Source organism: Nycticebus coucang, chromosome 18 (assembly GCF_027406575.1).
Source record: "Nycticebus coucang isolate mNycCou1 chromosome 18, mNycCou1.pri, whole genome shotgun sequence".
Lineage (NCBI taxonomy): Eukaryota > Metazoa > Chordata > Mammalia > Primates > Lorisidae > Nycticebus > Nycticebus coucang.
In genome coordinates, this window is record NC_069797.1 from 80,164,255 (window position 1) to 80,190,877 (window position 26,623).

Genomic DNA, 26,623 nt, shown 5'->3' on the forward strand with positions numbered 1-26,623 from the left:
AAGTGTCCCCTCATAAACTCTGAGAGAAGAAAAGCTCCATTGTAAAGGTGAAGGGACAAGGTACTCCATTGTACTCTAATTTAAAAAATGCCTCCATAGGTGGACGTTTTGTTTCTAGTTCTCTTGTGTCCATGTTCATGTGGCCATGAAGAGTCCTCCGTGTTGGTCATCGTATGTTCTTCCTTTACTCCTCTACCGAGAGAGACTGCCAGGTCAGAGGAAGTGCCGTTTCTAAAGTCCTGGTGTTCTATATATGATTGCCCCAGAAAAAATATCTAAGTGTGTCATTTGGAAAAACAAAATTAGTTGAGAATTGGAAGTCTCTTAAGGCAGGGCCCCCTAAAAATGTCTAGGCATTTGTGATAAATTAGGTCCTCTTGCATTTGGATGGGGCTTTCTGACTAGTCTGGATACTAAAATGCTGAGGGACCCCCATGGCTGGGAGTGGTGGGGGTGTGTCGGGTCTCGTGAATGTTCTGATTGCTGTTGCAATTGGGTATCACGTGTGTTCTGTTTTCCTGCCCTGTTTCTGTGGACATGTGTGTCAAGGGGCTCTGACCACAAGCTCTGGATCAGTGTGGCAGTTGGTAGCTATGGCTGTTGGTTCAGGGTTGATGGTTTTTGTAAGTTTGGAATTTGGTCTCTGCCTGTAGCTTCCTGTGCCTGGGCCCTTGAGAGCTAGTGAGTGTGGGGCTGGCTGTGTGGGGGTCCCTGAGCTCTGCCTCCTGTGGTGTGACAGTGCCTGTCCTTTGAACTTTCTTGTAGTCCTACTTGGTGGTCAGTGACAAGGCCCGCGATGCGGCTGCTGTCCTCGTGTCCAGGTAAGTTCCTGTGGCTGTGCAGGCTGCTGAGGGATCATCTGGGGTATTGTATGAGTGTCGTACCCACAGATGAAGCACCTGGGGGAATCTTTGCACTTCTCAGATCCTGTCTTCTGTGAGGGAGTGCACACACTGATGGGTACAGGATGGCTGAGCCTGGGGTGCAGGTGGGGCTGCCTGGGGCCTGGCCCCATGGGGTGGCAGCAGCCTAGTGTGTTTGGCTCATGAGTGGTGAATGGGTAGTGTGGCTGGGGATGCAAATCCCTGATACCCTGTGTTAGCTGAACAGTGGCTGCACTATGGTCAGGATGATGGTTTTCTCTGGGCCTGGTAAATGGCCAAAATGGCAGGCCTGGGTGTCTGAAAGATGCCGCACACGCACCTGAAGGCTGAACCAGCCTGTTCTGTGAGAGGCAAGAGTAGAAGAAAGCAGTTTCTCTAAATTAGTATTTTATGACATTTAATTAAAAACCTGTATCTAGTTAAATTCATTAGAAAAGTTGGCATTTTCCCCTCTACATTGGTGAAAGTCGGTTGTCAGACCTTTTGATGGTTTTGTCCGGTCCCTTCACACTTGGGTATGTGGCCTTGACTATGCAGGGCTGGGTCACAGGCCCAGGCATTTGGAAAGCAGGCGCTAAGTGTGTGGCTGGCTCCAAGGGGAGCTGCCTTTTGGAAGGTGTGAGGAAGGAGTCCGTGAGTCCCTGGCACAAGTGAGGAGCTGGGGAGAAGTGCTGTCATCAAGGACTTAAAAGGATTGCAGATCTTTTTCTAATTATAAAAGTGATCATGAGGGCGGTGCCTATGGCTCAAGGAGTAGGGTGCTGGACCCATATGCCGGAGGTGGCGGGTTCAAACCTGGCCAAAAAAAAAAAAGTGATCATGTGTATTTTATTTTATTCATTTATTTATTTATTGCAGTTTTTGGCTGGGGCCGGGTTTGAACCCACCACCTCTGGTATATGGGGCTGGTGCCCTACTCCTTTGAGCCTCAGGCGCCGCCCAGATCATGTGTATTTTAGAAAATAAAATATGAAGTACAAAATAAAGCCACTTTCCTTCACTGGTGGGGTGTGACAGCTGTGTTCTGCCCGTCTGTGGCTGAGTCAATGCGCTCACCTATTTGTGCCACTGCCTGTGAGTGGAGGAGCTTCATGTCCTCCACTGCGTGGCTTCCTGATGGGAGTGTGCAGCTTTACCTGTCTCCCTGCCCCTGTTGGACAGACTTTTGCCCTCCCAGTTTGTTACTAAAATTGTCATGAGCTGTCTGCACAGAACTGATAAATCCCTCCAGGTGGGATGAATGTTTTAGGGGTTTAAATGCAGTTACCAGAAGGGTTGACTGAGTCGAGGGTCCCTTTTCCCCATGTTTACCAGCTATATTTCTTTAGTCAGTATATTGAGTGTGCACAGCACGGTCTTCTCCCCCCACCCGAGTCAGGCCTGCACAACAGCCTGGCCAACCCCTTCTTGCCTCCCAGGTCTCTGCTCCTAACCATCCCAGCTTCTTTGCCTTCCTCGAATTCCTTGAGCTCCTTTTAGCCCCTGGGCTATGGCTCTTGATGCCACCTTGCACGGCACACCTTTCCCACTGGGGTTTTCAGCTTCCCTCACATACGTCCTTGGAGCTATCCCTGTGTCTGCTCTGAGGAACTGCTGTGCCCTATCTTCACCCTGATATTTCTCCCCTGAGTGTCAGTTGTGGGAGGTGGGAGGGCAGGACCTGCCCTGGACTCAGTGGCAGGGCCAGTATTCTTTTTTTTTTTTTTTTTTTTTTAGATAGAGTCTCAAGCTATTGCGCTGGGTAGAGTGCTGTGGCATCATAGCTCGCAGCAACCTCCAACTCCTGGGCTCAAGTGATCCTCTTGCCTCAGTTTTTCTATTTTAGTATAGATGGAGTTTCACTTTTGCTCAGGCTGTTCTTGAATTCGTGAGCTCAAGCAGTCCACCTGCCTGGGCCTTCCAGGGTGCTAGGATTTACAGGCATGAGCCACTGTGCCCGGCTGGCAGGGCTCCTGGTGGAAGAAGAAAGAGGGTGCAGGCTTTCGTTTTGGGGGCTTCGGTGGTCAGTTGAGGCCAGGCTACCAGAGGAATGTGAAGCTATGTCCAACAGAAGGACTGTGGGATACAGCTGGAGCTCTGCATGAGGGGATAGGCTGCAGAAACAGGCCTGTGTGGTGCAAAGACGTGGGGTTGGGTGTATGTGGTCCTGAGGCTAAGGGATGTGGAGCTGGGTCTAGGAAGGGGACTGAGTGGTGAGGCCTGTGTGACCCAAGCAAGGTCATGCTCTGGGCAGCAACTTCATTTCTTTGGGGAGGATCTGATGAGGAGAGCAGGACTCGGTGCAGAGCAGACATCCGTTTGGAGGGCCATGGTGAGGGGTGTGAGCTCTGCAGGGGCCCTGGGAGATGTGAGCTGGCTTCTGGTGTAGGAGGTCTCTGTGGGGTGTGCCCATTGTGCCTTTCCTTCTGGCAGATTCATCACGCGCCCCGACGTCAAGCAACAGAAGATGGCTGGTTTCCTGGACTGGAGCCTGTGTACCTTGGCCCGCTCCTCCTTCCAGACCCTGGAGGGTGTCATCGCCATGGACGGGACGCTGCAGGCCCTGGTAAGCATTGTCCTCTGGCATGGCTGTGGAGTCTGGGGACTGCAGGGGGACAGTGCTTTACTCGGGACCATGGAGCATGGTTGGTGCTGTTTGGAAGTGACTGGAACCTAGTACAGGTCCGCTCCAGGTCCGGTGAGTAAGTATAGAGTCGCCACCAGGGGGCAGCGTGCCCACATAGCTGCGGCCTGTCAGGGCAGGTGTCTATGGTTCTCATCTCCTTAATTTTGTTATAAAGCATAGGCGTTGGAGCCAGCACTAATGGAGCGAAGCAAGTGATTTGAAACTTTTGCTGGGCCAGTTGGGTTAACTATCTCTGATGTTGATGTGGAACAGGCCTGGAGCCCCTTGAAGCCCTTTCTAGGGCTGAACAGGAGAATTCTAGTTTAAGTTGTGTGGGGGGGGAGTGGGGTGTCCCGGGGCCAAGGCCTGGAAGCTTCCTGGGCCTGCTCCCACAGGTGGGGCCGGCAGTGGGCAGTACCTGCCTCTTTCTGTAATTGTGGTGAGGGGAGCTCAGAGCAGTCCTTGTTCTTATCTCTGTGGCCCTCTAAGGAGCAGGGTTCTTTGTAGTGCATTTGCATGGGGCTGATTGACATGGGGCCTGAGTGGTCTGAGGAGAGGGAAGCTGCTGAGCTGGGTGCAGAATGGGGCCAATGGTGCAGAGGCTTCCGGCTGGCAAGCCTGGTGTGAATGCTGTGTTGGACCCCTCATACGTTCCTGCTGGTTGTACCAGATGTTCTCAGCATCTGCTGCTTCCCACACTTGTTGCTGCTGTCTTTAGGAAGATGGTTGTTCAAATGATGAGGATATTTCAAAGTGGAAGAAAGAAATCTGGGAAAATAAAAGCATTTCTTGAATCCTGGGCTCTGCCTAGGTGACTTCTGTTTTCTTCAGGCCTCTCCTTCCAGCCTCTATATAAATGTGATCTGTTACACTGCAGTTTTCAAACCTCAAGATAGAATTCATAGGCCACAAGTAATTCATCCTTTTAAAGTGAATAATTCAGTAGTTCCTAGTATATTCACAGGTTGTGCGACCATCATCATTATCTAATTCTGGACACTGTCATCACCCCAGAAAGAAACTTAATACCCACTGAATGTTCACTCCTCAGCCCCCAGTGGTGGCTGACCTACGTCTGTCTCTGGGTTCACGTCGTGGGCACATCACATGGGTGGAGTCTCACACCTCGTGGCCTTGCATGTCTGGTTGCTTCTGCTGAGTGTGATGTTTCAGGGCTCGTGGTGTAGCCTGTGTCAGCTCCATTCCTTTTTATGGCCAAATAATATTCCAGTGTATGGAATATTTGGTGCCTGTAGCTCAAGTGGCTAAGGCACTGGCCACATACACCAGAGCTGGTGAGTTCGAATCCAGCCCAGGCCTGCCAAACAATAATGACAACTATAACCAAAAAATACCTGGGCCTTGTGGCAGGCACCTGTAGTCCCAGCTAATTGGGGTAGGTGAGGCAAGAGAATCACTTAAGCCCAGGAGTTGGAGGTTGCTGTAAGCTGTGACAATACAGCACTCTACCAAGTGCAACAGCTTGAGGCTCTGTCTCAAAAATAAAAAATATTCCAGTGTATGGGAACTTTTGGCTATTGTGAGGGGTATTGCTGTGAATGTTCACATGCAAGATTTTCTTTTTTGTGTGTTTTTTTGGCTGGGGCTGGGTTTGAACCTGCCACCTCCGGCATGTGGGACTGGTGTCCTCCTTGAGCCACAGGTGCCACCCCACATGCAAGATTTTCATTGAATTTATGATTTCACTTCTCTTGGGGATATAACATACTTTTTAAAAAATTTCACAATATTTTGAATCTTTTTCTGTGTTTCTGAATTCTTTCTTAAAAGTTTTTTCCCATGGCTTGGTGCCTGTAGCTCAAGTGAAGGCGCCAGCCACATACACCAGAGCTGGCGGGTTCGAATCCAGCCTGGGCCTGCCAAACAACAATAGCTGGGTGTTGTGGTGGGCGCCTGTAGTTCCAGCTACTTGGGAGGTTGAGGCAAGAGAATCACTTAAGCCCAGCAGTTGGAGGTTGCTGTGAGCTGTGATGCCACGGCACTCTACCAAGGCTGACAGCTTAAGGCTCTGTCTCAAAAAAAAAAAAAAAAAAAAAAAATTTTTTTTTTTTTCCAAATGAAAGCCTGATGCCCCCATGGGATTCAGAGCACCTGCTGTGGAGACATGTGGGGCTACAAGCACAGGCCCTTGGTGCCCCACCTTTCAGCCATGTGGGGGTTACCAAGAGGATTTTATTGTGATTTCCAGTTTAATTGCTTTAATGGATTCAGCGCTGTCTGACTGGCCACATGGAGATGGGGGAGAGGATCGATGTGTCCCCTCTGTGCCATTGGTCTGTGACCCTCAGGGACGCTGTGCACTCATGCTGGTGGTGGAGGGGGTGGGTTGAGATGGTTAATTATGAGGGTTTGGGACGGGTGTGGTGGCTCACGCCTATAATCCCAGCACTCTCGGAGGCAGAGGTGGGTGGATTGCCTGAGCTCACAGGTTCAAGACCAGCCTGGGCAAGAGTGAAACTCCATCTCTAAAAGTAGCCGGATGTTGTGGCAGGTGCCTTTAGTCCCAGCTACTGGAGATTCTGAGGCAAGAGGAGCCCTTGAGCCCAAGAGTTTGAGGTTGCTGTCATCTGTGATTCCACAGACTCTGCTGGGGAACAATAAAGTAAGATTTTGTCTCAAAAAAAAAAAAATTATGAAGGTTTGGGTGTAATTTGATGTAGTTTTTGCCATGAGTCTCACTGAAAAATCTTAGGGCAGGAGGACAAAAGAAGGTCTGCAAAATGCGGCCGGAGCTTTGTCCCGTGGTCCAGGGTAGCCTGGGAGTGTGCAGGTGCTATGTGGGGGGTGAGCACATGCCACCTTGGTCAGGTGGGGGCCTTGATCACCATTGTCCTGTCAGAAATCTGTGTTTTTGACAGGCTTACAGCTCCTTGCCAGCCTGGCCTGGGAGTGCCTCCCTGCCCCAAGCCTGCATTCACGTGTGATAGGTTGGCCTGGTAGGGTCAGCAGGGTGCCTTGACCATGGGGCTGGAGCTAGTTGTGACTGCCCAGGGACCTGAAGGCAGGCAAGGCCTGTGTGGCAGTGGAGGGAGAGGTGTCCATGGAGGGGGCTGTGGCACTGCCATGTATAGGCTGCCCCTGGGGCGTTGTGCTGCTTCCTGGCAGCGTCTTGCCCTCTGTCAGTGTCTTTGCCTTTCCCCTAGTCCAGTCCCTCGGGGCTCAGAAGCCCTTCCTGGCTTGGGAAGTTGTGGCTCATTTTTGTCTAGTTTTACAATTTTGCCTACCGGTTCTTTTTTAATTTTTTGGTAATCTTGTAGCTTTTTTCTAGATTATTCCCAAGTTTCCTATCCTCTTCCTAAGGGGGAGACGTCAACATGGTACACGGATTGCATTCAGAATACCCAGAGGGTGAGCAGACTCCTGCCCCTCTTTCACAGCTACAGAGTGGATTGAATTTCTTAGTGGAATTAAACCTGCCAGAATTGGGGAAGTGCTTTTGATTTTTGACAGCTCCAAGTTCCACATTTAGGGGAAAGAAATTCTCTTTTTCCCCTCCTCCTGAGGTGTAGAAAAGTTTTCTCAAAGGCTTGAAGCTGAGCCTCTGCCACCCAGCGGGGCATGTGTTGGCAAAGGGTAAAGAAGACGCAGCCTGCCTGCGCTGGCGCAGGTTGGCAGCAGCACCTTGGAACTGTTTAGAGGTTTGCCTTCAGCGAGAGTGAGCAATTGTCTGACGCAGCCTCTGAAATCCCTGGGAAGTGTGTGAATGAAACTGTGAAGCAATGGCCCCCGGCAGCTCCCAGTGCCAGCTCAGCCCCTCTAGAGCCTGTGGGAGCCCCATGTTTCTTCTGGAGAATCTCAAGTCTGCTGGGGTCATGCATGTTGTTTTTCCTTACTGAAGGGTCAGTCTTGCTGCTCGTGGTGCCCCTGCAGGAGGAAGCTGTACTGGGTGCTGAGCGGGCGGGAGGGTTTCGCTGTGGGTCTGGCGGACCTGCGGGCAGAGGGCTGGGCGTCCCGCTGCACATGCTGAGGCTTGCAGGTGTGTTGTGCTTCAGGGCCTTGTCTGTCTCCTTTGATGCAGTTGGCTTCGTTTCCATTCACCTGTTCATCAGTGTGGGCTGGGCGAAACAGGTGAACTCTTAGCAAGTACCATCGAAACCGGGACTTGATTTTTATTTTCCTTGAAGCACAGTTCTCTTGCAGTGATGATTTTTCCCTTCTGTGGGAGGGAAACAGTAGCCTGGCAACTTGATTTCACTGGAAACCCTTTAGTGTTGGAGGACACCCTTAGGTTTAGCCCCACTTTAAACATCGAGATTAATGTAAATGAAGAAATTCAGGAAAGGAAAATACCACATTAAAAATTGAAAATGCCTGACATTTGACTGTATTGTATCTCTGTCATCTTGGTTTTTACCACTCAAATTTGAGGACTCTGACAAACGTGTACGTGGGTTTCTCTGTGTTCCATGGCTGGGAAGCTGGTGGGAGGCACCAGGAACTTTGACTGCTAAGGCTACTCTTCTGTTCACTGGCTGCCAACATCATGTTTCCCTTTCACAATGCCGGTTCTTTCTGTTTTATTTTTTTGTTACTAATAAAAGCCAAAGTCTTTTTAAAGGATAAAACTCACAAACAAGCGTTAATAACCAGGAAAGCCAAATAATGCTTGAGCCAGATACTGCCTGCAGCCCCCCCACCCCAAGCTGTTGCTGGACACTCATAGGGAGAGATGTTGGAGCTGCTCTTGTTTTTTCCATATAGTTTAAAAGCAAATGCCTAGGTACCACCTGTGGGCTGGGTGCTGCGTGGGAAGATAGGAGGCACCTGGAGCCTTGGCCTGAGCTGTTGTCATCGTTGACTATGCCCCGGGCCTTTGCTGACCCAGCTCTCCTGGTGACCTGAGGCCAGGGTGAAGCGCTTGGCTCCACGTACCCCACCTGCACGAGAGGCAGCAAACCTCTTACCTCAGAGGGTGGCGTGAACCTAATTAGAGCATGTTGAGCTCTTTGAAGATGAAAAGAAGACAGTTGATTTTTCAAAACATTTCTCATCCAGGCTTTGATTTATTTTCTTTAAGGATCCTTTGGAGAATAGCACTGCACTGTTCTGTTTGGGGTTCAGTGTGGCCAGAGGACAGATTATCCAGATTGTCCTTTTCAGTTGAAGTGCTCGCTATGGGGCAAGGTTTGGGGTGCAGAAAGTATGTTAAGAACCTTCTGGACATGTACACTTTTCAGAGTTAGTGCTCCTATAGGATTCAGGTGAAATAAAGTACCTAAAATTATGCCGGGTTGATTTCCTCATGCTTTAATGAAGAGCTTGACAATGCCTTAGTTCCCTGTCACTCAGCATTCTGTGTGGGGTGGCAGTACAGGTGACTTGGGGAGTCTGTGGTGTGTCTCCCACTTTTGCTGCTGCTGCTGCAGGCAGCTGCAGGGGGTCTTGGGCTGGGGAGAAGGGACTTGCCGGTCCCAGGCCTCTTCCTAGATGAGGAAACAGCCAGATGGTGGGCCTGCACTGCACACCTGGCTGGTGCTGAGCTACAGGCCACAGAACATCCCACCTGCACCTGCTCCCACACCTCTCTGACCCTCCCTCTGACAGGCATCTCTCGGGCTGTGGCCATAACTGCTGCTGTCTTATCTGATTCACCCTGTCCTTTATTTCCTGATTTTTGACCTTGGTTTTAGAGCCCTAGTTCTGTGGGCCTGTTTGGTGCACTTGTAGCACTTCAGAACCCGTAAGTCCCAAATCACCACTGTCTATCTTTTACTTTTCCCTCCTCTAAGTGTCTGCATGAGTGACTGGCCCTCTGGTGGGCACGGAAATCATGAGTCCTGGTGGATTGTGCTGGCTGGAGGCATGTCCTGGCGGAGTTGTCAGGAAGAGAATCTGTGTCAGTGGCAGGGATGTCTGGCATACGCTGTGTGCTCTTACAGTTGAAGAGTGAACGATCTGGGAATTGACTTTCCTTGGAATTGTTTTTCCTGCTGCTTTTTTGAAGAACTTTTGGGCAGTTAGCACTTGATTCTAAACTGGTCTTTCTCACTAGTACCTGCAGCCTGAGCCAGCGTCTCCAGGTGGCTCAGTCCTAGTGAGGGTGCAAGTCCCCTTTGTGAAGAGCAGACTGCTCCTGGGGCACTGCTATCCTGCGGCACAGGTCAGTGCGCAAGTGCCAGGGCTCTGGCTGAGGCTGGAGAAGTGCCGCGAAGCACATCCTGGTGTCTTTGCTCAGATAGCTGGTGTCTGCAGGCCTTCTCCATCCTAGGCTGTGAGAGTCCATGGATGGGCAGGAGGCTCTCGTTGACAGCACCCATTGTTTCCACCCATTGAGGCCCCTGTGTGTCAGTGGTACTGTCGCGTAGAGGTGGGTGTCAGCACTGCCTGGTTCTCATTGCCCATTGCCCCTCAGCGTGTCCGTGGTACTGTCGTGTAGAGGTGGGTGTCAGCACTGCCTGGTTCTTCCTTCCTTGCCTCTGTGTGTCTCCTTTTCTGTGAGTTGCACATGGGGCCAGCATCCCATGTGCCTGAATTTCCCATGGCCAGCATCCCATGTACCTCTAGGCTGATGGAGCCCCCTCCTCTCACTGGGCTCAGGGCCGCCTGCTCGGCAGAGAAGCTCAGGCCCTCTGGCCTCCAGCCCTGACTCTACACTCTAGCTTCTCAGGCTGATGTACTGTCCTGTTCCTGGGATAACCCTGCACTGCCTGGGTTGCTCCTTGCCTCTCACGAGGCTCCTCTGGGATTGTGCGTTGCTGCTGGGGTCTCTAGTGGGTGCTGTGTGCATCTTTCATGCGTTGGTGTGTTGGGCGCAGGGCGGGTGTGCAGACACTGTTTTTTGGTATTTATCAGTTGGTTGAGAAATGGTTTTTAATCTAAAAATTATTAGGAATTGAAATGTGGTAGTAACAGGCATATTTGAGAGGGGTGGAGACCTCCTGAAGTTGGAGCTGCCTCTGAGACGGTCCTCTCATGTTCCTGTTGACAGGTTTTCTTTCTTGTGTCTTGGCGATCACTGCGTGTGAGGTGAAATCGTCCTTGCTGCTCTTACATACCGATTCTAACTTTTTGAAAGATCTTGTCGCTCTCCTATGTTTTAAATTCTTAACAGTGACAGGATGGTTCAGAGCCCTTTTCTAGCATTTCACCTCTGTGTGTGGTTTAGTTGGGAAAGTGCTTTTACAGATGTGCTTTTGTTTAACCCCAGGAAGGCCCTGGGACTCTTGCCCCTGGCTGAGGGTCACATAGGGCAGGAGTCACCCCTGAACTTGGGCCCATTTGTTGTTCCCTGTCCTGGAAAGCTGGGTTGCTCAGGACAGTGAGACCAGAGGCAGTCCAGGTACATAATGATTTGGGGAGTTACTTAAACTGGAATATCTTTTTTTGAGACTGAGCCTCACTTTGTTGCTCTGGGTAGAGTGCCATGGTGTCATAGCTCACAGCAACCTCTAACTCTTGGGCTCAAGCAATTCTCTTCCCTCAGCCTCCCGAGTAGCTGGGACTATGGGTGCCTGCCACATTGCCTGGCTATTTTTGTTTTAGAGATGAGCTCTCACTCTGGCTCAGGTTGGTCTCGAACCTGTGAGCTTAGGCTCGGCAAACTGAAATATCTTAATGCAGTTTGCTCTTTGTGGCTGTTAGATTGCTACGTGGGCTATTTAGAACATTCAAAAGAGCTAGTGGTAAAATTACAGTCATGTGTGGCTTGATGGTTGGGATGCGTCCTGAGAAACGGGTCGTGTGGGGACACTCTCACAGGCTTGGGCTGCCTGGTGTAGCCTGTGCTCTTGTCACACACGGCCCCTGCAGCATGGGACTGCTGAGCACTAGAGGCAGCTGCGACATGGTGGCTGTGCACACAACTGAAGGCTCCTTGACGTGGAAACAGCACAGTGAAAATAAGATGGCAGTGACAATGAGATGACACAGTCTCATGAGACCACTGCTGTCACCTGTGGTCTGTCACACATAGCAGCGTCGTCTGGGTGCCTGACGGTCATGAACAGACCGAATGATGTCTTTCAAGGGCAAAGCTAGGAAGTCACAGTCTTCTAGTGTTTTCTTTTTCTTTTTTGCAGTTTTTTTTGGCCGGGTCTGGGTTTGAACCCACCACCTCCGGTATATGGGGCTGGCACCCTAACTCCTTTGAGCCACAGGCGCCGCCCTAGTGTTTTCTTTCTTGTAAACGTTTTTTTAGGAGAAAGGGTGTTGCTGTCTTGCCCAGGCTGGGCACAGTGGCTCAGTTATTGCTCACTGCAGACTTGAGGTCCTGAGCCCAAGTACCTGGCCTCCCGAGTACCTGGGAGCACAGGCCTGTGCCACCTCACGTGGCCCACATGGTGTTTTTCTTTTCCTTTTCTTTCTTTTTTTTTTTTTTTTTAGTTTTGGCCGGGGCCAGGCTTGAACCCGCCATCCCTGGTATATGGGGCTGGCGCCCTACTCCTTGAGCCACAGGTGCCTCCCCCATGTGGTGTTTTCTGAGCTCGTTTTGCAGACAAGGATACAGACTACGGTCTTGGCTGCACCACTGTGCCAGGTTGGGCTGGGGTGCGGGGCTGGGGCCTCTTTAGTGGAGGTGGTTTTCATTCACACAGTCTGAGTTCAGGTACAAAGGTTAATGTGTCATGAGAAGATAAGAGCTAGATGTGATTATTTTGATCATTGGGACATTTTTATGTAAAGTTAATTTTCAGTTTTGTTTTCATATACTTAAAATTCTTCTAATTTGTCACAAATTTATTTTTATCAGAAATAGTATATTTTTGACTCTGGGTTCTAAGTTCATTCTAATCAGCTATTTACCCCAAACATTGAAAACCGTTTCAACAGTGAACCTTTTCACTTCTGTAAATTCCTGTCTTGTCCTGTGACATATGGTATCCTGAGGGGAGCAGGCCTTGGCTCTTAGGGGCTGGTTGTGCCCCGACCCTGCAGTGTAGTGTGGTGGGCTCTGCCCTTGGGCAGGACTTCCCTGGGACCTCACCTGGCATGGGCTACTGATATTTCTTGGGGGCTATGATGGGGCCCTTAAAGAAATGTCCCTCACTTGCAATCCGGCAAGTGTACTAGAAGTTGTCATTTTTCTGGACTCTGGTCGTGCTGTGGTGCTGCTGGGAAGAGGAGCCTCAAGTTTGTGAGAATTCCTCTGTGAAGTGCCTTGGCGTGTTCCACGAAGGATGCGGTGAAGTTGGGGCCCTGGGTGGGCTTGTGGCAGCCCAGCCGAGGACCCAGTGCCATATTCTGAATGGCTTCTGGCCTAGATGGGCTGTGCTAGTGCCGAGGCCCCTCCTCTGTTAGCTTTGCTCCTCTGGTGGGATACAGGGACCACACTCAGCTTGCTGAGCTTGTGGGGGAGTTGTGTAGTCCCTGAGCTTGGGAGCAGGGAGCAGGATGAAGAATCACGAGGGGAGAAGCCGTGCTGCCTGGCCAGTAGTTATAATATCGTTGCTTTCTGGGAGACCAGGAGTAAGTGCAGGGTAAGTGTGGCCTGAGCGGTCTGCTATGGTGCTGGCCAGTGCTCATGGGTCTCAGGAGGATCACTGGACTCCCAAAGCCTTTCCATATCAGCAAGAGCCTCACCGGGGCTGAGCCTCAATGGAGCTGGCTGGCGTGCAGCACGGGGGCCTTTCCCCCAGAGCCTCGGGTGGAGGTGCTTTTCTTGGCCTTGACTGGCTAGTGCCTTAAGGGAGTCTCAAACCAGCGTCTCCTGCCTGACAGTGGGTAAACCTGCTTGGCAGAAGCTGCACAGCCTGTGGTTTACTGGGCTGGGAGAACATGCCCCGGGGAGGGAAGCTGGTTTGCACACTGCAGAAAAGCAGGCTGGGGTGGATAGTAATCGAAAGGTGTGGTAGTTTAGAATGATTACTAAGAAACTCGTTTTGTTTGCACCTTGCACTGTGCTAGTTTCTACAACAACAAAAACAGATGTGCGGTCATTTCTCATCAGCTGAGCAGTGATGTTTCCTCCTAAGAGGTGTGATTGCGTCTGTGTGTGCTTGTCAGCAGGTGGTTTGAAGCTCGCTCCCATCATGCCCCAAGAAAAGCAGGTGTGCCTTCTGTGTGGTGCTGTGCCGATGTGTGCTTGAGACCCAAGAGGAGATGTGCGCTTAGGACCCTCTGACAGTGCCGCGCTTTCCTGGGGTGAAGTGTGGTGAAGATGGCCTTGCTTTTTAAGGAAAACCAGAAAAAAAAGCCCTGTTGTTACTGACTTTTGCTTCTTCCTTTTCGTTCCCGTGCTTCCTAAGCCCTGAGTGGGAGAGCCAGGAAGTGCTGTGTCAGGAGCCAGGTGTCACCTGGGTGATCTAGCTGCAAATCTCCAGGACCATTTCTTGGTTAGGGTTAGGGAGAAGTGTGTAGGGATAAAAAGAGTTAATATTCTACCTACAAAATGTGGATGTGGGTCCCTCACTCCAGCTGGTAGCTGGCCCTAGTGCTGGTCTCTGTGTGGGGTGGAGGCAGTAGGGGCTGCCTGCCTGTGCCTTGTTTATAAGGAGTTTGATAATAATGTTTGTATGAGAGCATTTTTGTTTAATAGTAATTGAAATACTTCAGTGAGTTAGAGAGACCAAGAGTGCTTTAGCCCCTTGCCAAGTGCTGTCAGTTCTATTACCTAAATTTTTTTTTTTTTTTTTTTTTAAGAGATAGGATCTTTCTCTGTTGTCCAGCTGGAGAGCAGTGGTGCAGTCATGGTGCACTGCAGCCTCCAACTCCTGGCTGCAAGCCATCCTCCTTCCTTGGCCTCCTGAGAAGATGGGGCTGCAGGCCCCACCATGCTTAGCTATTTCCCAAAACTTTGTTATCTGTCCCCCATCCCTCATATCTTCTCTTTCAGGTTCTCTGTGTGTCCTAACTGGACTTCAGTCTATTAAAAGCCTATTTAGATCTCATTCCTTTACCGCATCCTCTATCTCCCCGACTCCAGCTCATGGAGTGGCCTCCTCTCCTTCTTAAGGAGTAGCCACCTACATCCCCTTATGGAGTAGCCCCTCCTGTTTATGGAGTAGCTACACACAACCCCTACAGAGTGGTTCCCCCGCTTACGGACTGGCCACCCACACCTGCTTATGGAGTAGCCCCTCACTTATGGAGTAGCTCCCCTCCCCACCGCCTGCAGGGCAGCAGTCGCCTCTCATGTGTTTCTCTATGATGGAATGGCTTACCCTGAAGCTGGTGACATGAGGGATAGGCACAGACAGTATTGCATGGGTGGCTTCTGTGGCTTCACAGGCAGGACATAGGGGTTGGCTTGTCTGCCCCTTGACACCTGGACCTTGGCTGAGCAAACTGCATGGTGGGTACCTTGGTGGGCTGGGACTGTTGACTATGGCTGGCTCCACGTTCTTTTTAGGAAGGAGTGTCCTGAGGGGCAGTGTCTAGAGAGACGCTGGCAGGGTACCAGGCTTCCTGCCGGGGACTGGGAGTCAGAGACTTGCTTCGGCCTCTTGGTCGGGAATGTGAGTGCTGCCTCCCAGCTCCCCCAGACCTAGGCCCCAAGGGGAGGCCATTTGGGGGTTCGCCCCAGTGTCTCTGCTCTACAGGGGATTCAAGTTAAAGTACATGAAGTTGGTTTTATGTGACTTTAACTTTTAATTGGGTATTTTAATTTTCTTTCAATTTAATATTTCATTTGAGACAGAGTCTCGTTCTGTCCCCTGGATAGAGTGCTGTGGTGTCATAGCTCACAGCAACATCAAATGCCTGGGCTCAAGCAATCCTCCTGCCTCAGCCTTCCTCATAGCTGGGATGACAGGCACCTGCCACAACACCCTGCTTAATTTTGTATTTTACATAAACTAAATCCATGGAAGAGTTCTTAAGTAGTTTTTGGACAAACACTTGGCAGGAAACATGTTAATATCCAGTTCTCTAGAGAGAATAGAGACTTAAGCCTTCTGATGTGCCTGGTTGAACATGTCTACTTCTTGTTCTCATAGTACGTAGTATATAGTACATGGCTCAGAGAAGAGGGGGCCTGAGAAAGGGATGCAGACCCACCTGCCTGCCCTGGTTTCCTGCTGGACCCAGCACTCAGGGAAGAGGAGGCTTTAGCAGGTTCAGGGGATAGAGTATAAAGAACTTCCCTACATTTTTAAAGAGATGATTTTGTTCTACACTTAATTAAAAAAATCAAGTAATACAGAGTGTATTTAGTGGAATCCTCTTCACCTTGGCAGAGTGGTGGGCGGCGGGGACCTAACTTGCAGTTTGCACGTCGTGGGGCGTCTGGGGCAGCCACAGTCCTCACCGTGCAGTGGGAGGCTGCTTTGAAGAAAGGGCATTCGCAGACGCTGCTTAGGAGTGCTGAGCTCCAGGTTTCTTATTAGGGGTTTAGAGACTGAGCCTAATTATCCCTTTGCCTTCCAGATGTCAAAGCAGAAGGTAAAACTTGAGGTTGAGAATTCAGAGGGTTAGAACCAGTGTCTGAGAGAAAACCTGTTGTCCTCTTTGTTCTGCTGGACTTCCTTGTGGGGTGTGGGGCCACAGTGCTGGGAAGGGAGGGCGGGCCTTGTAGGCACCAGTCTGTAGTGGAGGCAGGCAACAGAAACAAATGAGACTTCAGAATGAAAACTTTGGTTCCTTTCCTTCATGTAGCTTTTGTCTTTTGTGTTTTCATGCATGGATGATTTAAACTCCGAGTCATTGCCTTTTCCTAGGCTAGTGCCCTGCACTTCAGCGGGTGTGTGTCAGAGAAGCCACTGGGCCTCCACGCCAGTAACTGCCTGGACTTTGTCACCATGTCCCTGCTCTGATGTGACCTTTTGGGAGATTTTTTTTTTTTTTTGAGACAGAGTCTCACAATGTCACCCTTGGTAGATAGAGTGCTGTGGTGTTGCAGCTCACAGCAACCTCAAAACTCTTGGGCTTAAGTGATTCTCTTGCCTCCACCTCCCAAGTAGCTGGAACTACAGGTGCCCGTCACAACATCTGGCTGTGTTTTTTAGAGACGGTCTTGCTGTGGGTCAGGCAGTCCACCCGCATGGGCCTCTCAGTGCTAGGACTACAGGTGTGAGCCACTGAACCTGGCCCTTTCGGGAGATTTCTTCTGCATCCTCTTGTGGATCCTGTTTTATAATGAACAGAAAATATTCTCTTGTTCCTTGGTCATGAGAGGTTTAACATTCTGAAAGATGCAACGAATTGTTTGATAATTTATGTTTTAAGCTCATAAATGTATATGCAACATTTAATTTTTTTTTTTTTAGGCACAAATATTTAAACATGGAAAACGTGAAGACTGTTTACCCTATGGTAAGGTTGATTTTTTTTTTTTTTTTTTAAGAGAAGGTATATTTGTGAGTTTGCCCATGTATTTATGTAGAATCAATTATGTCTTTGTGACATTTTATTTACAGGCATAAAAATCTGTCAGTTGGTATCTTGGACACTGTCATATTTCTCTGATTTTTTTGTTATGTGTGCACCTCCCAGCGCATCTCTCTCAAAGATTCAGCTCTTGCCCCATGTGGCCCCAGTGTCCTCACACCTCAGAAAATGTGCCGGGACTGCTCCCTGTCATCACATACCGTCTCTAAAGCCCGCTGAGCTTCCTGCATTCTCCTCGGGCCCCTGTGTCCCCTGTGTTCCCACTTCCAGGTCCCCACATGCCTTGTGCTGTGGCCCCTCAGGGGGTCTCAGGCCACCCCTTGGGCTCAGCTTTATCCAGTCCTTGTCTTCATTCCAGCAGGATGCCCCCCACCAAACAACCAGCTGCAGAGGCCTCTTGGGCGTGGGGGTGTCCTGAGGCACAGTGCCCCCCTCGCACGCTTGGCCCGTGCCTGTCCTTCTCCCCTTGAGAACAGCCCCCCACACCCTGGGGCTCTTGTTCTTCCACTCTCAGTCCTCACTGAGAGGTAAGGAAGTCGTGAAGGTTGGCTCTCCACTCCCTGTGAGTGACGCTAAGGGTGTTTGGTCTGAGAGGCTTCAGTGGCCTGCCTTGGGCCCCTGGGAACTGTCTGTGGTCTCAGGGCTGCAGTGTCATACCAAGGAGTGCAAGAGGGTCCCATGTGCTTCTTCCTGCTGCTCTGAGGAGAGCTTATCTTGTTGCAGCTGCCACTGTTCTCAAGTGCCTTGACGGCTGTCGACTCCCTGAGAGCAACCAGACTCTGCTGCGGAAGCTGGGGGTGAAGCTTGTGCAGCGGCTGGGGCTGACCTTCCTGAGGCCCAAGGTGGCAGCGTGGAGGTGGGTACCCTGGAGGTGTGAGGAAGAGCTCCGGCCAGGCCCTGTGGTGGGGCCCCCTGTAGTACGCCGCTGCTGAGGCCTTTATGTCAGGTAGTGCTGTCAGACAAGCCTGGCTCATAAAAAGTATCTTTTTTTCCCCTTTAATCTCAAAAGTGTTTCTGATTTTTAAGGAAATGGTTTTTGTTTTGATTGTTGCTGACTTTACACCTTCCAGTTGGGACAACTGAAGCTGGGTAGGAAGGACTGCAGCTCATGGGCCAGTGTGGGACCCGGGTGGCACTGCTGAACTACAGGCTTCTGCAGAGGAAGCCTGCATGCCCTGCAGAGGGTGACCTGCCCTACGGACGTGGGCGGATTTCGAAGTACTCGCTCTTGTGGTCACAGACTTCTTACATGTTCTGGGGTGCTGTGTTGTTAATAATCTCAATTTTACTTTGAGTATTAATGGTGTGGTTTGGAAAGATGGTATTTGATAAAGTTTCGCTCAGTCTTTGTCCTGCATTGTAGCAAATTCCAAAGAAGTGTATGCTGTGTTTTAGTGGTATTTTGCTGAAATACCTTCTGGTGTTCAGTGTATAGTTAATTCTATAAGAAGTTATTTATTAGTGGCTAGTTTCTAAAATGCCATGGAAGATGGTCCAGCACTGTATAGGGAATCCCAAAGGTCACCACACATAGGAAAATTAACAAACTCCTAGTTTATATTTAATATTTTAATATTTATATATCAATACATAGAGAAATATTTCATAAAATTTTATGATGAATATTTTGTAAATAAAGGTATGTTTGGCTCGGCGCCTATAGCTCAAGTGGTTAGAGCACCGGCCACATATACCAGGGCTGGTGGGTTTGACCCTGGCCTGGGCCTGCTAAACAATGACAACCACAACAAAAAATAGCCGGGTGTTAATGGCGGGTGCCTGTAGTCCCAGCTACTTGGGAGGCTGAGACAAGAGAACCATTTGAGCCCAAGAGTTTGAGGTTGTTGTGAGCTGTGACGCCATGGCACTCTAATGAGGGTGACATTGTAAGACTCTGTCTCAAAAAACAAAAAAGGTATGTTTAGCTACAATTGCCCATTTTCCCTATGTGTGTATTATGGCGACCTTTGGGACACCCTGTATAAGTTGAGGTTCCCCAGAGAAACAGAACCAATAGGATATGTGTACATGTCATAGAAAGAGGCCTGTTATAGGAATTGGTGCTGGCAGTTACAGAAGCTGGCAAGAACCCAGCTCTACCCAGTGGAGTGACTGGAACCAGGAGGGCCAGGGATGTGGTCCCACTCTAAACCCAAGAAAAGCCCCTCCACCCGTTTCAGTTTGATTCTAACAGTAAAAGACCAGTGTTCTGAACTAGGGTTCAGAACAGGCAGGAGGGTTCTCACTTAATAGGGGAGAGTCAGCCTTTTTCTGTGATCAGCTGTCAGCTGATGGGACAAGGCCCATCCATATCCAGGGAGGGCAGCCGCTTTGCTCAGGCCACTGACTGAGACGTCCGTTTTCCCCCGGAAACACACCCTGGCAGGCAAAGTCAGCATGGCATTGGCCAAGTAGCCGGGCCCAGGCGAGGTGGCAGTGAATATCCATTTGTAAGCACTAAAACGTGTGGGAAGAAAATAATTTAGCTTCATAATTACTTTGTTCATATGTATTGCCGCAGGAGTGTAATTGTTAATGTGATTGGAGTAAGTCTACCACCTTGCTATTTATTTTCTCTTTTCCATCTTCTTCCTTAATTTTTCTGTTTTCTATTACTTAATTTTCCCACTTTCACCTCCTTAGATTTTGCTGTATCTTTCCATGTTGCTCTCTCCCTGATGTCTTCCACTAAAGAGGATGGAGTCTGGGTCTGGCGGGCGGCATGTGACTGGGATGTCTGCCTCTTCTGCTTGTCTGGGGCTGAGTCCTGTGGGGGTGGGTGTGGCTCTTGCTTCTGCAGCATGGTCCATGTTTTGATTATGTGTCCTTCAGGGTTATAAGTGAAAGAGCCTCAGGGCCCCTGACTTCGTGTGACTCCTTTGGCCCCGCTGTTCTGGTGCACATGCCTGTCCTGTCCTCCTGTTCCCTTTTCCTCTTGTTCTCCTGTCCTCCTGTCCTGCTGCTTGTTCACCTTGGGGCTTCTGTGTGGAGCTCTGGAGTCTTTCTTAGCTCCTTTCTCTCCTGCCCCATTTCTCCAAATACCAGCCATCTCAGAAGCCCGCTGTGGTCTGCAGGGTGCCCTGGCACAGAGGTGGAGGTGAGGGACTGTGGCTGTCCTTCGAGGGTGGCAGCCCTACAGTGTTGGCTGCTATGTTCTGTCCAGACTTTGTAGTTTATGGCGCAAGGGCAGGGCCAAAAGCATCCAAAAGCCTATTGTTGTTATAGTTTCAGTCTTTGGTCTCTGTGCATTATAGTGGGTGCTTTTTTGCTAGATGACCGATGAGTCTGCTCAGTTAGGAGAATGGTAACCATAGTAAGGTGTGAATGCCTATGACCTGCCTGCTGCCTTGCTGAGCGCTTCAAGGTCACAGCAGCAGCTCTGTGATGGCAGGTGGCATCTGCTGCTGTGTAACAGAAGCTCGACATTTAGCAGCTTAAATCAACATATCCTTTCCTTCCTGGTTTCTGCGGGTCAGGAGCCTGGATGGGGCTTAGTGGCCCCTCTGCTCAGGGCCTCTCCTGAAGGTGTTGGCTAGGCTGCTCAGGTCAGATGGGGTAGACCTGCTTCCAGCTTCTTCTTGTGGTCGTGGTATAATTTGGTGCCCTGCAGGCTGTTTGCTCGAGGTCTCCTAAGGTTTCTTAACATGTGGGCCTCTCCACAGGGCACGGCTGGCCTCGAGCAGAGTGAGGGTGAGTCAGGAGGAGGACAATCTTTCTGTAACCTCATCTTGGGAGGGGCTGTCCATCACGTCTGGCATATTCTGCTCACTGGAAGGGAGTCACTAGGCCCAGGCCACACCGGGGGGATTGCAGGAATGTCTGGAGGCAGTGTGTGTGTGTGGGGTCACAGGCCACCTTAGAAACTGCCGACCATCCTCCTCCTTATTTCCCAGAGTTGGAAATGAGGCCCAGAGAAATAAGATGAGGCATTCAAAGCCACAGTTAAAGGATCCAAGTTGGTGTTGTGGGTTCTGCCTTCAGAGCCCAGGCTGTTTACATTCTGGAATCGCCCTTTAGCTGTAGCCCTCAGGGTTCACTCTGGAGCTGGCACTGGGCTCCTTATATGTAGCAGACCCTGTCTTGGGAGTCAGCTGCAGGAGGGGCAGGGCATGTTCTGTGTCGAACTGGTCTGGGTGCTTCGTGCAGACCCTCCTGTTCATCCTCACAGTGCTTTGTGGGGAGGAAGTGTTCCCATTTACAGAGGGGACTGGGACAGAAAGTGACTACAGCTGTGCAAAGGTGTGGAGCTGGTTCCTGGCCCGCACAGCATCCCCTTCCCACATATCCAGGGGAGTCTCGCTGGGTGTGGAAGAGGCTGAGGCTGCTCAGGACAAAGACAAAGACAGCATCTTTGGCACTGGTGATGTGTGAGGTGTGACTCCTAGTGATGATGGCCCAGGATACAGCCTGGGTGGGCATGTCATTGAGGACAGGGTGGGCCTGTGGTTTGAATGCTCCCCTCATGGTCCTGGCATGTATATTCTTGTCATCACTTTCCAAAATCAAAACTCCATGCCAGGGAGGCTTTCTGGAATTGGGGCATGTGCCTATGGCTCACAGAAGGCTCTTCTGGGCTGCTGCTGGTGGTGCCCTGGTTTCCTCCTTTGCACCCTGGCTCTGTGGAGCATGTAGAATTTCCACAGGCTGCCTGCAGATTTGAGGTAACAGCGAGTCACTGATTCTGGTCATCGGGTGTGCACGTGTTCAGCTCCACACTGCTGCGGCTGAACCGATGCTCAGCTCCGCACTGTTATAGCTGACCCAAGGATGCTTCGATCTGTGCAGGTACCAGCGTGGCTGCCGATCTCTGGCAGCCAATCTGCAGCCCCACACTGAGCACCGGCCTGAGCAGAAGACGCTGGTGGAGCCGTCTAACTGCCATGAGGAGGTGGAGGAAGACGATGTCCCAGAGGGGGTGGAGAGTGTGATTGGTACGTGGTGTCCACAGCGACCTGCCCCCGACTCCCTCCCCTGACTCCACACCATCTGCTGCCCCTCACTGTCACTGAACATGTAGCCACTGCCTGTCCTTTGGCTCCTAGGCTCTCTCTTCCCGGCCTCCCCTCCAACTCCCCCCCACCTGCTGCCCCTCACTGTCACTGAGCGTGTAGCCATTGCCTGTCCTTTGGCTACAGGGCCCTCTCTTCCCGGCCTCCCCTCTAACTCCACCCCACCTGCTGCCCCTCACTGTCACTGAGCGTGTAGCCATTGCCTGTCCTTTGGCTACAGGGCCCTCTCTTCCCGGCCTCCCCTCTAACTCCACCCCACCTGCTGCCCCTCACTGTCACTGAGCGTGTAGCCACTGCCTGTCCTTTGGCTACAGGGCCCTCTCTTCCCGGCCTCCCCTCCAACTCCACCCCACCTGCTGCCCCTCACTGTCACTGAGCGTGTGGCCACTGTCTGTCCTTTGGCTACAGGGCCCTCTCTTCCCAGCCTCCCCTCCAACTCCACCCCACCTGCTGCCCCTCACTGTCACTGAGCGTGTGGCCACTGTTGTCCTTTGGCTACAGGGCCCTCTCTTCCCGGCCTCCCCTCCAACTCCACCCCACCTGCTGCCCCTCACTGTCACTGAGCGTGTGGCCACTGTTGTCCTTTGGCTACAGGGCCCTCTCTTCCTGGCCTCCCCTCCAACTCCACCCCACTTGCTGCCCCTCACTGTCACTGAGTATGTGGCCACTGTTGTCCTTTGGCTACTGGGTCCTCTTTTCCCAGCACCCTACACCCTGGCATGTCTTGTGCACTTCCCCCTTCCCCTGCCCTGGGCCTCAGCTTGGGCTGCCTTCAGGGGTAGGTGGGTGCTCCCTGCTGACTGCAAAAATTGGCTTTATATGATTATTTGAAAACAGAAGGAATGTTTTTCTTGTAGTTAATGTTTAATTTTTATGGTAATTCCCTCAGGCTATTCTTTTGAGTAGTGTCCAGGATGGGGGGACCTTAAAGCTAGGAAATCAGAACATTGTCTCGAGCAGTGTGCAGTGATTCTGTGTGCATGGGCCTCACCCTCTCGTGTCCCCACAGAGCAGCTGCTGGTCGGGCTGAAGGACACGGACACTGTCGTGCGCTGGTCAGCAGCCAAGGGGTAGGTGCCGCGCTGCTCATCTGCTCTGCGAAGCCTCTGGAGTCTCCAAGGGCTTTCCTGGGATCTGATAGCTACAAACCCCTCACAAATTTGTACAAGATTGAATTATTTTTCTAATTTACAACTTACTGCTTCACATCTCAGCTTAAAAGACAATCACTGAAGTGGGATTTTAGGCCCCTCATCTTCTTGCCTTTCTGATTATTATTTTTTTTTTTTTGTAGTTTTTGACCGGGGCTGGGTTTGAATCTGCCACCTCTGGCATATGAGGCTGGCGCCTACTCCTCTGAGCCACAGGCGCCGCCCTATCTTCTTGCCTTTCTGGCTGGGTGTACACAATAATGAGAGGCCAGATTTGCCTTTATCTTTAAATGTTTCCTATCTTATTTCTCTACATTCTCATCACCTGCCTTCACCTGTTGTCCCCTGACAGATGAGAGGGGCCTGGCGTGTGTCTCTTCCGGTTGTTGGGCCTTGGCGGAGGATGTGGGCCAGGCCTTGAGCACACTGGGAGCCCTGGCCTCAAGCCAGAGGCCCGTGGGGGGCCATCGCGCACACAGAGTTGCTCAGACGTCAGAGGGACCCTTGTCATGGAGGAGTTACACCAGGAGAGGGGCTGGCAGGTGTAACCTGGGCTCTGTGCTGGATTAGCCTGGGAAGATCACAGTCTTGGGGATGGTGGGGCTCCTGCCAGCCCCTCCATCTCTGTCAGGATGGGCCTTCTCACGCGTCTGCTTTCAGGACTTGGGCCAGGAGGTAGCCCAGGCCTCCCTAGTGTAGATTCTGTACTCCATATCCCAGGGCTGATGGGCCCCAGCTTGGTCCCACCATGGAGACCTCTAGGTTAAAGCCCTCAGCGTTCATTTGGTGTCCCAGTGTTGTTAACTGTGGGTGGAAGGCCGTGTCTGTATTGCTGTGGTGAAAGGTGGCTGTGGCCTGCCCTCACCCCCTTCGCACTTGCCCCATGTCAGAGCACACAGACTCCTCACTCGTTTCCTTATTTTACAGGGTGGGCTTTTGGGAAGGGTAGGGGGGTGTGCTTGGGGTAGCCTCTCTTTTCCCATGCTCAGGAGGGAGGGCCATGGCTCAAACAGTTCACATGGGCAGTGTGAATCCTCTGGCAGGCTGCAGTGGTGACAGGCTGTTGCTTTTCTTTTTCAGAATCGGCAGGATGGCTGGGCGGCTTCCCAGAGAGCTGGCGGATGACGTGGTTGGGTCTGTGTTGGATTGTTTCAGGTATGAGATGATTGAAGGGAAGCTAACCTTAGTTAGGTTCTAAAGCAGTGGCTTTTCTGTGCTGATGGAATATTCCAGATCTGTCCCTAGCATGGCCGATAGCCACATGTATTGCTAAGACTTCTAAATGTGGCTAGTGTGGCTGAGGCTTGAATTTGAAATTGAATTGGATTATCATGAATTGAAATTTGTGCTTAAATGGCCACATGTACAGTGCTGTACCTGTCTAGCCTCTGGAGTCCTGGGGCCAGCAGGGGTGGCTCAGGTCTGGGCCTGGGCAGCCTTGAGTGCTCTCAGGTTGGGGTACAGTTCCACCACCTCCTGAGGGCTTGTCATGCTGGGGACTGTCTCTGCCAGTCTCAGAAGTGGAGGCGTTTGGTTTGTTCTAGCCTCGTCTCTGCTCCCCTTGTTAGCTGGGTGGAGAGAGCTGTGGTATCAGCATTTTTGGGGGTGTGTTGTCATCAGTCCTCAGGGACAGCCCCTCGAGCAGCTGCCGTGCTGTCTTCCTGCCACAAGAGACTGCTGCTTGCACTTTGCCTTGAGCCAGCTCAGTGGCAATTTAAGGAGTGCAGGAAACTATTTCAGATATTGGCCATCTTTTTCAGAATGATGCAGCACATATGGTGAATGTCCTTCTAGTGGAAACGTTCCTGCAGAAACATGGACACTGCATTGCAGCTGCTCTGTGGGCTGTAGAACAGCAGGGCTGCAGCTGTTCCCGTGCCCTGCTGGCTCCTTTCAGGGCATGTCCCTGGACTTCCTTTCTGGTGGTCTTGGTGGGAACATCCCTTGCTGTGTGGTGATGCCTGTGCCCTTCGTGGGAGTGTGGTGGGTTTCCTGCCCAGCTTGCCATACCCATTTGCTCCTGAGCTCGGCCCCTTTTCTCTGGCAGCTGAGCCTTGTGCTCATCAGGCCTGGTGTGTCCAGTTGAGCTCACTGGATACCTTTTCTTCCAAATTTACTTCTTTGGACTTTGTGTCCCTTCTCCCAGCTCTGTCTCAGCCTAGTCTCATCTGTCCCAGCTGGTTTAGTCTTCATGTGCCTTTCTGCCTTTACTTTGTTTTTTTTTTTTTTTTTTTTCAGTAGAGACAGAGTCTCACTTTATGGCCCTCGGTAGAGTGCCATGGCATCACACAGCTCACAGCAACCTCCAACTCCTGGACTCAAGCAATTCTCTTGCCTAAGCCTCCCGAGTAGCTGGGACTACAGGCGTCTGCCACAACGCCCAGCTATTTTTTGGCTGCAGTTCGGCCGGGGCCGGGTTTGAACCTGCCATCCTCGGTATACGGGGCCAGCGCCCTATGGACTGAGCCACAGGCGCCGCCCATGCCTTTACTTTGTTTTAATGTGTTCCTCCCGTGTTTTTAGAGAGGCTCTGGAGGTGGGAGTGGTCTTACTCCAAGTCCTGAGGGCCTTCAGCCCCAAGCAGCAGATAGGACATGTTGGAGGGATGGTCACCCCAGTTTCTGCAGGGTGTCTCTCGGGATGGCACCTGCCCACTTGGTTGCCCAGCATGGGACTGATGACTATGGCATAAAAAGGCATAACTCGGGCCGGGGCATTTGAAGACACCAAGACAAGGGGAGTATTGGAACTGGTGGCAGTGGCCCTGCATGGTGTGGCTCTGCATGGGGTGGCTCTGCTGTGGCCTCCTTTTTTGTCCTTGTGGGATGTGAAGTAAGCTGCCAGCCTCTGGAGTAGGTCAGAACTAGGAGTCCATGTGTTGCCTTTAGTAACATCTGTCACCCGGACTATTGACCTGCTCTCTGCTCTGTTCCTGGGCTGGTCCTGCAGTGAGCAGAGTTGGCTTTACAGTGAGACCTGGCGGCCCTGTCCCTGATGTGCATGGCTCCCTCAGCACTGGGGCCCTGCAGCACTGACCAGGATGCACAGGGGCAGGAGTGTGTGTGGTCTTTAGTGGGCAGACTGACTGTAGCCACTGCGGCTGTCCTGAGCCTCCTGGATGCACATGGTGGCAGCGCCTGAAAGCTGTGGCACCTCCAGGGCCAGGCCCCGTGCTGCAGGAGGCTCACCCATAAGTTCCTTTCTGTTCGATCTTTAAAGATTTATTGCTGTTTTTCACTAGGCAACGTTTTAATTCAAAATTCAGAATGAAAGGAAAGGTGACAGAGCCCCTGGGTGCTCGTGCCTGGGACCTAGCCTGCCCCTTAGGGAGCCCAGGGCACCTGCAGCCCCCCAATCCCCGGGTCCTTCCTTTGATGCAGATGTGAGCAGATGAGTAAAAATGTTTTTTATTTTGTTTTGCCTGGATGGTAGCTTGCCCTTCAGGCGCTGTCATGGAGGGCATTGTGCCAGTGTCATCTGTCTCCCAGCCCCCCTCCTGCCTGCTGACGACCTCACCGTTCTCTGCCATGGGCGCGCCTCTGAGGCAGGAACTTGTGTGGCTAATGCTTCTCCCTGGGCCCTGGCTGGGGACAGCGTTCCCTCTCACGTGTGAAGTGTACAGTGGCGCTGTCTCTTGCTCACCCTGATCTTGAACTGAGCTCAATTGATCACCTACCTCAGTTTCCCATT

The 26,623-nt window shown here is 51.3% G+C and overlaps 1 protein-coding gene across 1 annotated transcript in view; it reads left to right on the forward strand.

Moving 5' to 3' along the window:
* Positions 1-26,623, forward strand: part of TBCD (tubulin folding cofactor D) — a 149,673-nt gene that overhangs the window by 16,399 nt on the left and 106,651 nt on the right. Inside the window, exons 6-12 of the mRNA XM_053569262.1 lie at positions 766-821; positions 3,297-3,429; positions 16,653-16,698; positions 17,497-17,629; positions 21,559-21,704; positions 22,792-22,852; positions 24,014-24,088. Coding sequence (XP_053425237.1) covers positions 766-821; positions 3,297-3,429; positions 16,653-16,698; positions 17,497-17,629; positions 21,559-21,704; positions 22,792-22,852; positions 24,014-24,088 — 650 coding nt within the window. The remainder of the gene's footprint in view (positions 1-765; positions 822-3,296; positions 3,430-16,652; positions 16,699-17,496; positions 17,630-21,558; positions 21,705-22,791; positions 22,853-24,013; positions 24,089-26,623) is intronic.